The sequence below is a fragment of the Ambystoma mexicanum genome, chromosome 11 (assembly GCF_040938575.1).
Source record: "Ambystoma mexicanum isolate Mex_15411 chromosome 11, UKY_AmexF1_1, whole genome shotgun sequence".
In the NCBI taxonomy this organism is placed as follows: domain Eukaryota; kingdom Metazoa; phylum Chordata; class Amphibia; order Caudata; family Ambystomatidae; genus Ambystoma; species Ambystoma mexicanum.
In genome coordinates this window covers 725,376,025-725,389,097 of record NC_090934.1, presented here as the reverse complement: position 1 = coordinate 725,389,097, position 13,073 = coordinate 725,376,025, and the positions used below count along the sequence as shown (strand labels likewise).

At 42.9% G+C, this 13,073-nt stretch overlaps 1 protein-coding gene across 1 annotated transcript in view; it reads left to right on the top strand.

The window, feature by feature from the left end:
- The window catches only part of OVCH2 (ovochymase 2), a 1,298,878-nt gene that overhangs the window by 427,269 nt on the left and 858,536 nt on the right, over positions 1-13,073 (top strand). The window contains exon 6 of the mRNA XM_069623602.1: positions 8,033-8,184. Within this exon, the coding sequence (XP_069479703.1) occupies positions 8,033-8,184 (152 nt within the window). The remainder of the gene's footprint in view (positions 1-8,032; positions 8,185-13,073) is intronic.

Here is a 13,073-nt window from a genome sequence, read left to right as displayed (position 1 = left end):
GCTGCTAGGTTGAGCCCTAGACTATGTGTGCACTAATCTATTTGACAGTCTGAACTCGAAACAAGCACACCGCGTCCCTGCAAGATAAGCTTGAAATCGGCACCTGTTCACTGGCTAGGGGAGGATCGGGGAAGGGGGGAAAGGGTTATTGTTTGAACGTTTTTTCTGGGAATGGTACCGGATTGAAATGACATGTTTGTTGTAATAACGTTAAAAATGCTAATAAAAACTATATTTAAAAAATATATATTCTTAGGTATGTAGGATGTACTAAATGTGATTTACAAATAAGAATAGTGCAATACATGAAGGAGATTAAGAATAATGATTTCAGTTATCATATTGCAAAACCTTCTGATGAAAGGAAAGATAGATATCTAAATGATTTAGTTTTATGCACTACATCATGTTCCAAATTCTTCCAAAGGTCGTCACTGAGAAAAACATGTTAAGATAGCAAGAAACTAAAATTATATTGACGTTGGATACAGGGCCCCTTTCAATCCAAACAGGATGAAAAACGTTATGTTTATGTTGCAACATGAAATATAGTTTTCCAGAATTTGCATTTTTGTAGGATATATGATTAATTTTGGATTGCATGAGATGCCTGTTAAAATTGAAGAAAGTAGAATGTTTAGTCAATGAGTCCTCAGTAAAGTAAGCAAACATTAAGAATTTGTTTTAATGTGTTTCATATATGTGTTTATAAAGGGCTACAGGAGACTGATGATTATAATCAAGTATTTACAGAATGACATGTGTAAACATATGTGTTAGTGGACATTAATGCCAGTACCATTTGACAACGATGAACACACAATAACTATGAATTACATAACTTGAAAAAAGTGTCATGTTTGTTGACCATTAGATGAAATGTATCCTGATATTTTGCAATTTTGTTAGAGTGGGAATTTGTCTGATTATATGTTTGCACAAATTCAAGATTTTATTAAAAATGTAATGGATTATGATGTCATTATGGAGAACATTTCTGAAATATTAATGCTATCTTAACATGTGGTTTTATTTTTTAATAATGCAAATCAAAATCAAAAAGAGAGCTGAATGACACTAACTATTTAAATGTATTTCAGGATTTTGTGGACGGAAAAGTGACAAACTAAACATTTCTGTACATTCTAGTATATTTTAGTAGCGATAGAAGAAAGACTGTGGCTCATTTAACCACTTGTGAAACATATTGGGTATCTAAGATGTTTTCTTTGTCAGATGTGTGTATGTCTGTCATATGCGTGTCTATCATAGAAATATGTTTGCAATCATGATTATTTCATTTGGCAGAGGCGGTAATTGTGAAACACAGTGCTGGGGTGACCTGGGCTTCCTGCTTTCCTGAATGTGAATCAGTAACTGTGCATGCCCTGAGTGGGTTATACGTTCCTTTCTTGCGTTTTATATATATAACAAATGAAAGTTCGCAACTTCTGCTGCATGCCCAGGAAAGCAGCCCATTTTTTTTATTTCACATTCCTTAATCATTGTTCATGCTGACAGGGAGCCACAGTCCACCAACGCATGGTACATATATAAGTCCCCCAGACTCGAAATATATTGGGTAAGATTTGTTAGGAAATGAAAAAGTTATTAAGGAAGGAACAAAACACTGTTTTCGGCCTGCTCCCATTAATTTCTCCTTAAAGAAAAAGTCAAAATGTCTGCGCAGCGCACAGCAAAAACCACTGGACAGAATTGGACCAGATATGAAACAGCTTAGGTATGAAGCGTTGACTCGATTTCCAGGAGAGGTCTGGGGTTATTCTGTCCACTAGATGTTAAAATATTTGAAGGGGGTGCCCCTGCTTACAAAATTATAGCTTCATTTTTCCCAGGGTACTTTGCATCAGAGGCTTTTCAGAAATAGAAAAGCTGCCCATTTCTTTTGTGCTTGATGTAAGAGATAACCATGGTTATAACAGGTATAACTGGGCTTAGCCGAAAACGCAAAGTGGAAAAAAATGCCATTTGGAGGAGAACAAAAAGGATGAAATGGTATTAGGCTACGGGGGAGGGTGAAAGCAGACACCATGAGAAATTGGGGAGTTGGGGGGGGGGGGGGTACTGGGGACCAAGTTCAGTGCTCAAACATTTTCGCACAACTGGGGTTATAATAGGGATAACCGGGGCTATAGTAGAAAATGAGATCGGGAATGAAAGTATGTCACACGAAAATAACCAGTTATGGGAAAAAGGTTTTTCAAGAAGAGAGATAAAAAAAATTCGACTAATACAAAAAACAGGAATTTTACAGCTAAAGTGCGCTGGAGGGTAATAGTTGTGTCCGAAGGATATGGGTACTGGGTTACCTTAAGGCACCAAATGGTGCAATGTGGAGAGTGGACACGGGTGAACATGTACAGTGGACATGGCCGAAGGCCATAGCTAGTGGCCGGTAGTGTTTTAAAATATACAGTGGGCACGGCCAAAGACTAACTGACCAGGGCCGAAGACATGTATAGTGGCCACGGACAGAGACTGTGGCCACCTAGTAAGCCCAAAAGAAATAAACTGAGGGAACATGCACAGTTGACATGATCAAAGGCCTGGTAGTGTTTTAAAATATATAGTAGGCACGGCCTAAGGCCATGCTCTGGGCCCAAAAGACATTTATAGTGGTATGTACCTGTTGCAAAGCCCATGAGCACATACATATTATAAGAGAAGGGATTCACACTTACATACAAAATGGCATTATGGGGGACATGGCAGTATGCAGGACATCAACGGGAGTGCGCCGAGTTAAGATGTTCATGACTTCCCATATCTGCTGAATTTCAAGGATTTTGTTACGTTAAATCTGTGCAACTTAACAGCATCTCATCTAAGGTTTTTCAGTGAATATACAATAATAATAATTTTGCATTTATATAGCGCTAACCCTCAGGTATTTGAACACTGCTTATTATAACCTACGGTGTGTGGTGCTCATTTATCGATCTCGGAAAAATGAAAGGCTGAGTTTGGCACTGCCAGGATTTAAACCTGCATCGGCAGGCTCGGCAAAGATGTCAAAGCGAGCACTCTACTCGCTGTGCTATCTGACCGGCTATATATAAATATATATATATATATTTATTTACTAGGTTATTGATTTATAACATTATGTAAATATTGATTTAACATATTTATTAATGATATACATTAAAGGTACTTATCAAATGTATCATTGATAATATTGATGTATTATATTTATATTACACAGATAACATACATGTGTGTATAACGCATTAAACACATATAATAAATACAACCTATAATATACCTGTGTATATTTTGAATTATTTATTTGTAATATGCACTTATTTATCAGATGTATTATTATTAGATGTATGTGTGTTGTGTGTGTTCTGAATATGTATTCATACATATTTAAATATGTAGTATAGCTGGCTTATAAGAGATGCAAATATATTTTCTTGATGCCACTGGTCAGGGTCATGACCGTATCAAGAGGAGAGGATGGGGGCCCTCCACAATCTGGGACAGAAGGCTCATTAAAACAAAAGTCAGAACCAGCCCTGCCCAGACATGTGAAGCACATGCAGGGGTGGGCGGAGACATTCCCAGACAAATCCCTCTGTGTGTCACAGATGTTGACCCTGATACCACTCTTTGGGCTTCATTACGGGTCTGCCGGTAACCCAAGGGTGTTACTGACGGTTTACCGGCAGACTCGCCGTACCGTTACCGGCACCCGATATCCCGGTGTTACCAGTATGTTACGGGAGCCGGCAATGGCAGTAAGTTCCCATTCCATGGAGTCCCATAGAGCTGCCGATAGTTCACTGCCCCTACTGGCAGACTCGGAGTAAGCCGGTCTGGGAAAAATGCCAGAGCCGGTAGTACCGACCATTTTACCAACATTTTTCCCAGACCGGCTTACTCATAATCTCCCACAATCCACCTGGAAGCAGCCACTAAAACCTGAAACTGACTCCCCCGGATGGGAGAACAGCAACACAAGCACCAAGATGACCCAGGAGCCTTCACCCTGTCCCAGCATTGACCCGCACCCAGGAAACCAGACAACTCACCAAAGCAGCAAGATTTCGAATTTCCACATCCACCGCTCGACAGAGAAGCTGCAAAGGGGCTGTTTGTAAAACCATGCTGGAAAAGGGGCAGTGTCTTAGAATGTTTTTTAAAGCCAGATCGGTGCCTGTCTTTTCCTGTGAGAAAGACAGGCACCGATTGGTGCAGGAATTCAGGTGAGTGTTGCAGCTAATGAAAAAGGGAGAAGGGCACAGAACCACCAGCCCCACACTATAAAAGCAGACAGCAGGAGAGATAGAGTGTGGGTTGTGAGGGTGTGGTCACAGGAGGAGCTGAGGCATACCAAGAGACCCAACAGTGGACTGGCGGCAGAACAGATTGTTGCAGATTAGGTGTCGGAGCTTAGTAAAGGTGAGATCTGAGTGATAGAGAATGTTAACAGTTGTGTGTAGTGTATCGTAGTAAATGGGGCATACAGCAGGTGTGTGAGTGAGTGATGGAGATAATGTGGGAGAGAGGAGTGGGGGAGTTGGGGTAGTAGTAGTTTGTGTGACACGGATTGAGTGTTAGGAGACGAAGAGTGTGTTAAAGAGTGATGCTACTAGAGAGTGGTGTGAGCAGAAGAGTGTAGTAGGGAAGTGAGAGGGGGAGAGTGTAGCGGCAGTGAGTGTAGTAGTAGTGTGAAGAAGGTAGATTAGTAGTAGAATGGAGAGAGGAGATTGGTAGGAAGGAAGGTAAGAACATCGTAGGCAGAGATCGGTGGTATGAGAGAGAATGAGAGAGAAACAGGAAAAATACTTGGGGAGGAGAGAAGTGGTAGAGCCAGAGAGAGGGAGGGAGTAGGGGGAGGAAGGAGGAAGGGGGTAGTAAGGAGACAAAAGGCTGAACAATCGAACAGCACACATACACCACCCTATTAGAACTGACATAACTGGCAGTTTAGGGTCAGCTAGGAACTATCTATAGTAAGAACAGTTATCAGACAGAAGATGTTTCTCTGCACTAGAAACTAACTGGGGGTTACAGATGCCTAGAGTAGGGAGGGGGTCCCATGGGAGATGAGTTAGCAAGGGCAGGGGCGCGGCCAAAGGGTGGTCAGTGGGGGCCATGACCACCCTTATAACAATGCTGGCCCCCCTATCGGCCACCCCACGAAAAAGCACTGAACTGTGCATGGACAATAATATCATGCCCAGTTCAGTGCGAGAACTGGAGTCAGTCTCTCCTCCTTTGAAGAAGGGGCTTAAAAGGTCACCGTTCAAAGGCCCCTTGCCCGTACAACCAACCATGAAATGGCAGGTCTTTCTGGCACATGGGCCTACTTGTGACCGGCACTGATGTGTTCGTCGCGTGGCTACATAAGAGGTGCAGAAACAAGTGTGCATGCCTTACAATGTGATGGTTACGGCCACATTGCTTCAACTTGGGTACCCGCATTTTCGTGTCCACTGCCTCCTGTCTTCCAAAGCTCCGCTGGCCACTCTTGCATACACAGATGACATCTCCTGCCCTGCTTGCCTCCGCCATGGCCTAATCCTACCGGTACCCAACTCCAACATACATGGCTGCTGTTTCCTTTTTATCCATCCTTTGCCTGACCAACTCTGACCTTCAGCTCTACCGGTGTATGCGGCTGGTGTTTTTAAGGTGCGCATGTCTTGGCCTTTACCAGTGGCCTCTTCTAGCATATGCAGCTGCCACGTGAAGCTTCTGGCATTCTTTCTAATCCTGAATACTGAATAGTACAGTGGGGCTGGCCTGGCTGGGTCGTACTGTGCATGAAATGTTGTACTCACATTAAAGTCAAAGGCAACATGGCATTAAAGTCAAAGGCAACATGATGAGTGTTCTTACAGGGTGAGGGGATGTTTCCTTATTTTGACTTGGGTCTTTATTTTACTGGTGTTTAAGGTCAAAGGCAGCGTACATATTCTTACATGGGCGGAATATAACATGATTCGTGCAACATAAAGGTTCTTATATGAGGGGGATTTGCGTGATGTTATGCTATTTATATAGTGCGTTCACCAAAGCGATGTACAGAGAACACTTTACATCAAATGTATCACCCAGCCGAAGTTTGCACTCATTTAATGAGCTTTATTTATTCATTGCATTTGTTGACATCGCCCAAACCCGTAAGTATCACGGCGGTCGTACAATTTGGTGAGCAGCGAAAACAGTACAGTACAGAGTAAAAGAGAGGTAACAAGGTCAAACAGCAACATAATAGGTACAAGGTCTGTAGAGGAGGGTAGAGATCACAGAGGTCACTTTGATGTATGAAAGGCAGAGTTGGCCTTGCCAGGATTTGAACCTGTGAACCACACTCAGATTACAAAAGCATGCGCTCAGGCTGCTGAGCTATCTTACCGGGTAGCCAGCAACAGCAGGTTTCTTTCTGTGGCATTGCAGTTTATTACTGGTGTTAAGGCCAAAGCCAACATACATATTCTTACATTGGGGTGGGGGCATTCGTGCTGCCTGCAGAGCTATGTTTTTTTTACTGTGGCATGACATTTTTTACTGCCCTTAGGGAGCAAATACAACATGATGAGTGTTCTTATATGTGAAGTGGAGGATTTGTGTAACCAGCAAGGATATCTTTTCTTACTGTGGCAGGGTTTTTTTCACTGGCATTAAGGCAAAGCCAACTGGCATGTATTGGGAGAGCTAGCATAAACATGCTTTGTTATAGTATCATTAAAGGCATTATGGACAAAACAAACATGAGTATTTTCCTATGTGGGAATAGTGGCATATATAGGTCCACCAGAATGGACATGTGTGAGCACAATCAATATTAAAATGCTTTTTTACACTTGCAGAGTGCTGGCATATAGCGGGTAAAGACATTATGAAAATGTGTTTGAAAATGCTCCTCTGCATTGTTGGTGGCTTGACATCTAACATACTTTTTATGTCTTACCCTACAAAACAGATTGTAAACTGTGTGGGTTTTTACCTAATTTATCACAAAGCGTACTGTAAAATGCACTTTTTTAACCCAATATTTAAAACCTTTTCTCAAGGGGACAAACCCCCATTTGATTGGTTTGCCCTGCCTCACTACTCTCCGTCACTCCTGTGCCTTTTGCTGGGGGCAGAACAAGTGCCCTTCCTGCCACAGGCTCTTCCTAATGTGGGCCCTACTACATTAGCTCCAGGCCCCACTTGTTACAGAATCATGGCTACACCTCTGGTGAGTTGGGGTGAAAGATGGATCTAATGGCCCAAAGGAAGGTGTAATATCTACTCAGCCTCCGGGGCTTGGGGAGGGGGCTTTAGGACGAGGGGGGTTCAGTAGTGCAATAGGTTTAATGTCCCTTCTCACTAACAGTTTTCAAAACTGCCATCCAGCCCTGCCAAAATGTTGAGGCTGGATCGCCCCTCTGTGGCACCCTGTGTTCCACCCCAAGATTTCCTGTGGCCTCATCAGGCCACCCCTATGAAAAATGTATGGGGGTGCCACTGAGCGAGGCACAGCCCTAGCACCACTTCCCATACCCCTTTCCCAGCCGTTGCAGCCCATTGAACCACCTGTCTGTTTTTATAGTGTACAATTGTACATTAATGAAAGACCAGTCAACACACCTCTTCTGTGAATCTAAAGAAAAGCAGTGAAACATCCTGGCAACTCTGTGAATTATTTATGCCATCTGGGAAATAACGTAAAACATTTGGCAAGTTGTGAAGTTTTCCCTGAACACTTTGACACTTCACAAAGTTGTGAAGCTGAGAATTTCTCTAGATTTCACAGGCAGAATTACATCTTTGCACACCCCTAACCAAAGGCATCCCGTATTAATATTGAATGTATGAAACATAACAGATTGATAGAGAATGTATATCTCACAGTGCACAATGATTTACTTGTATAGATTAAAATAGATGATGGAAAAGAATCACTTACTTAAATCTATTCATGATTGTTTCTTGGAAAAGCTTGTGCTCTACAAACTGAAAACAAAACAAACAGCAAGTAATTCACCCCTTCTTTTTTTTTTGTTCTCAGATGGATTTCTGCCTCCTCGATTGCAAGAAGTTGAATTACCAATCATTGAGGCTGGAGAATGTGGTCGTGTGATGTCTACTCTAAGAGGCGCATTTGAAAGTAAAACTATCATATGTGCAGGATATTCAGAAGGTGGAAAAGATGCATGCCAAGTATGAAGGCTTACAGTTTATTTACTTATGTATTAATGATTCATTAGGTGCCATGTGTTAACTGTCACTTTGTAGCTCTCTAAGAAACTTTGTGAAGCACTAAAATCCTTGGTGTTAACTCTATTTTTAATTGTGTATACGCTTGTTCCTCAATTACGTAACTTCCATTTGACAACCAGCGAAAAATTAACTCTTGTGGTCAATTAATGCACTCCTGCAGGGTTCTGTGGCAATGGGGGAATAGACTAGAACTTTTCTCATCTGCTTTACAAAACATGTCCCTGTTATTTGATTAAGGAGAATGGAGCTTGGTCTTCTTTGCGTCCCCAAAGACGCTGAATAAGTGAATGCACATTTCATGCTCACACTTGGGAGGACTTGGTTAACCACTTGCTTCAATGATTTGTATGCAAACTCTGGTCCCAGCAGGACTGACCGAACCTTCACACTTTGGAGTTTGAGATTGAGATGAGCAATAATAATGCCCTTTTATAATTAAGCAATATGACCCGAAATGCAGGGCATTACCGAGTCAGGTAATGCCCTGGGGAAGGCCCCGGGGCATTACCAGACTCTGTAATAGCCTCGCAACGAGGGGCATATTGCTATTAGTACTCCGGCCCGCAAGACCAAGGTACTAAAATTATCTTAGGGTACTAAAAGCATCTTTTTCTGTCCCGAAACGCAGCAGCGTTTCAGAACAGAAAAAAAATGACAAAGAAAATGGCCGGCAGAGAAGGGAAAACGGAGTCCTTTTTCCCTTTCCATGGCAGCTATCGGGAGGAGATGCGCTAGGAACAGAAGTGTTACCAGCACGGTCGCTCCTGAAAAACGACTGATAAGAAGGTAAGTGGGGCTGGGAGGGTGGGGGGTTGTGAGTCTCTCAGGAGGGATAAGAAAGAAGAAAAAAAGTCCCGGCACGGGACGATGGCAGCCTACAGCCGCGTGGAGGCTCGGAGCGGGGATGGCCCTGCTTTGAGCATCCTCATTGGCTGAGGGGCTGCCACGCCCCCTGCCATGGACAAAGCAGTGGAATCCCGACCGAGGGATTCTCGGCCGGGTAACGACCCGTCAAGAGCCAATCCGGATGTGTTTTACATTCTGGTTGACTCTCGCCGGGTACTAATAGAGCTTAGGAATAGGATGAATCTTGCATTAGCTTTGCATAAACATGTGATATCATTATAACTAATCACACTTTACTGAAAAAGCATTAGTAATGTGGGCTTTTGTGGTTCAAAGGCATAATTATTATGGGGATGTCACTCTGCATGAAGCCTTTGAATGTCTCCACATTGCTGACATTTTCGGGACCACTCACCACATTTTTCAGTGTGCCCTTGTAATTTGTATGTTATGTAACTGATTGTACAAAGACTGCATTCCACCAAGACTGTACTCAATCAATCTACCATTATTTGCTAGAGGTGTAATCTGTGTCACTACGGAATGTCAACATTTCTCTATGCTGTCTTTCATGCTTTCTAATTGTATTACTTTGAAATAGGCAAGAACCATTTTACTCCTTTCTATTACGAGAAACATTTCACTTTCTCTGGTGCCATTGTGCACTATTGTGAATGCTGTCAATCCGTCATCTCAATGAGTATAACCTTGACCACCAGTAACAAGGAGAAAAATGAGATTCGACTATAAAGTTAAGGTGAGGTTAGTCTGGTAAAACTGTTTTAGCAGCAAAGCAAAGGATGACTCAAGAACGCATATAATGCATCAGTTTCAGACAAATTATCCAATCCTGTATACACTCTCTCCCCAGGTCTCAGCTTATTTATGTTGCCATTGGAGTCTGTGTGCGTAGTGATGAATTAAAAAATTCATTACTTAATTTAAGGAGGTTTCCTTGGTTTCCCAATTATCTACAAAGTGCCTCCACCTGCAAGCCATACATTTAAAGTTCCTCTATATACTCCCTAACCCATATACATGAAGAAACAGCTCCATTCTCGTAGAGGATACAATTCCATAGCATGGTCAATATTCCATGTCATGGTTGGCAGCCCTGAGGGAATGGGCAATGATTTCTAGAGGAGCTGGCATTCAACCCATGAAAGGACAGATAGTTTAGTGAGACAGGATGTTCAAGAGCTACATGGTGGGTTTTGTTGAGCACCATGGGCTTTGCAGGTGAAGCTAGGCTTGATCATTAAAAACTGTTTAGATGGGAGGGCACGGGTGAAGTTCCCAGTTTGAGCCCTCTTACATTTCAACCTATTGCCCCTGCTTCTCCCGGGACACTCTAAGCGCTGTAGTCCAACCCATCCTATGCTACATGAACTAGGGGTATGCAGCTTTCACTGGTTGTGCACCTCTACCCCATTTTGTTCTGAATGTCATGATCATAGTTAGTAACCTGTACATTGAAGCTCATGTTCCATGGTCCATGGTCAGGACTCTAAGTCAGGCCATAAAGAAAAACGTTGAGAAATGGAGGCACAGAAACAGCCAGAACCCTGACCACTTAAGCAACTAGTAGCCAGTGTTACAGTTCTGAATCCACTCTTAACCTTCCTCATATAGGTGCAATCAGTAGATAGATTCTTAAGGAATCCAGGCCAGCTCCAGATAAACAGCATTCTGGAGGCTGGTGTTCACGTGGCCAGTCCATGCCACTCAGTTGCTCCCCCTACCACCAGTTTGTGCACCTTCCAGGTAGCTTCTTAAGGTATCCAGGCCAGCTCCATTCAGAATGCATTAAGGAGGCTGCTGGTCATGTGCCCAGGCCTTGTCACTCAATTGCTCCCCCCACTACCAGTTTTCATGCCTTTTAGGTAACTTCTTAAGGACAAAAAACTCAGGTTTTTCTAAACTGTAGGTGAGGGCGTTATCATTCCACATCATTATTGGTTTCCAAGTGGGGAAACTTTTAACAATTACCAGTTCCAACTCTTGTTGAGGAGCAGTTAAAAATACCAATGTTATTAAAAAAGAATTCATGGTTAAATTGTATTCCTATCCAACACACTCCATTCAGTTTGGATCTGAACGAAGAGTGTTGAATAGGAGTACACGCCATCTTACTAAAAGATTTTGCGAGCGGCAGAAGAACATATAAAGAAAATACACATCACTCATAAGGGCCCTGTTACGCCTGGTACGCCGACAAAAGCAGGGAAAACACGAGCAGCTGAAGGACTGTAAAAGAAGATATACGCCACACAAAAGGGCCACGGCAGACTAGGATGCCAACCAGTAAAATTGGAATAGTTTCAACACCCCATCAAACCCATTAAGGTGGGTAACAGTGAACACAACACTTTAATCGTGGATGCTGCACCTACCAGTGACTGCCTCTAATGAATGCAGATCATTATAATTTGTGTGGAAGTGCACAAAAGAAAAGCTCCTGAAGAAAGTTCATCACAAAGTGTTTCAGAACTAAACATACTGAGCATGAAAAGAGGAAGGACAATCTTCTAATCTAATTTTCCTCCCCCTACCATATGTTGCTACCCAGATCCAAGGGTGGTTAGGTAACAGACAACCCACCTCATTACAAGTTTGCCAGTCCGGAAACAACATGCCGGTAAGCTTACTGGCACCTTTGATCCGGTACCAGCAAACTACGAGTCTGCGGCGGGTGCCGTTCCGCCCACCAGGGACAGAACTGGCGGGCGGAACGGCACCCGCCCGCAGACTTTCACAGGAGCACCAGCACCATTATTAACAGTGCCGGTGTTTCCGTGATCCCCACTCCCATAGAGTTCTATGGACTCTATGGGAATGGGTATCAACAGTTTACCGGTGCCTGACTTACCAGACCGTCAGGGCTGTAATGCCCCAGTGTTTCCGGCAAATCTGGCGGCAGTAAGTCATTACGGGTCTGACAGCTACCTGCCGGTTTTACCGGCACGGGTTCGGCCGGACCCGTAATGGAGCCAAAGTCACTTGTATATGTTTTTTAAGGTTTTTTTATCGTGAATGAATTGGTTGTTTTTAGGAATTGTGTAAAATGGATTAAAATCACATTAGAAGGTATTCATTGAATTGTATTTAACCATGAATTGTTTTTAGATAAAATTGGTATTTTTAACTACTTCTCAACAAGAGTTGGAACTGGTCATTGTTAAACGTTTCCCCACTTGGAAAACAATAATGATGTAGATTGATAACCCCCTCACCTACAGTTTAGAAAAAATGGGACATAGTCCAACCCAAGTATTTTCGTTATTTAGCCCATCCAGGTATAGGTCAGACGTCACACACCTTTACCTTTGAACGAGTGATCCAGAGTCGCTCCCTTTGTTTGCGAATCAACTTCTTAAGGACTCCAGGCAGACTGCATTGAGGAGGCTTCTCGTCATGTGACCAGGCCCTGCCACTCAGTTGCTCTGCCCACCACCTATTTTACTGCCCACTACCTATTTCACCTTCCTTCTTAGGCGTCCTGAACAAAGGACGTACAAAGACAAGGACTTCACCTGTATGTGCCTGTTAGGGCTGAGGCACACACTGCCCTCTCCTCCTATTCATGCGCTGAAATTGCTTCTTTTTTTTTTTTAAACATATTTTTATTGTTTTCAGACGCAAAAATATACATTAACACAATTATTTCTCCCAACTTCCCTTCCCCCCTCCCCAGAAGAGTGGGTCCTCATCAGTTTTCAGTTCTGGAACATTTACGTATTGAACATGTCTGATATTTTAATGTTATGTGGACACCATTGGTCCATGTAGTCTGATTTCAAATATTCTACGACTTGTCCCCATTCCTTCATGAAGTTGTTGTTTTGGTCCTGGAGATGGTGCGTAATCTTTTCCATGGTCATTTGGGACCACACCTTTTGCAGCCAGGTGAATACCAGCGGCAGGTCTCGTTTCTTCCAACTTTGGGCTATCGTTGCCCAGGCTGCAATGACTAAACCCATGAA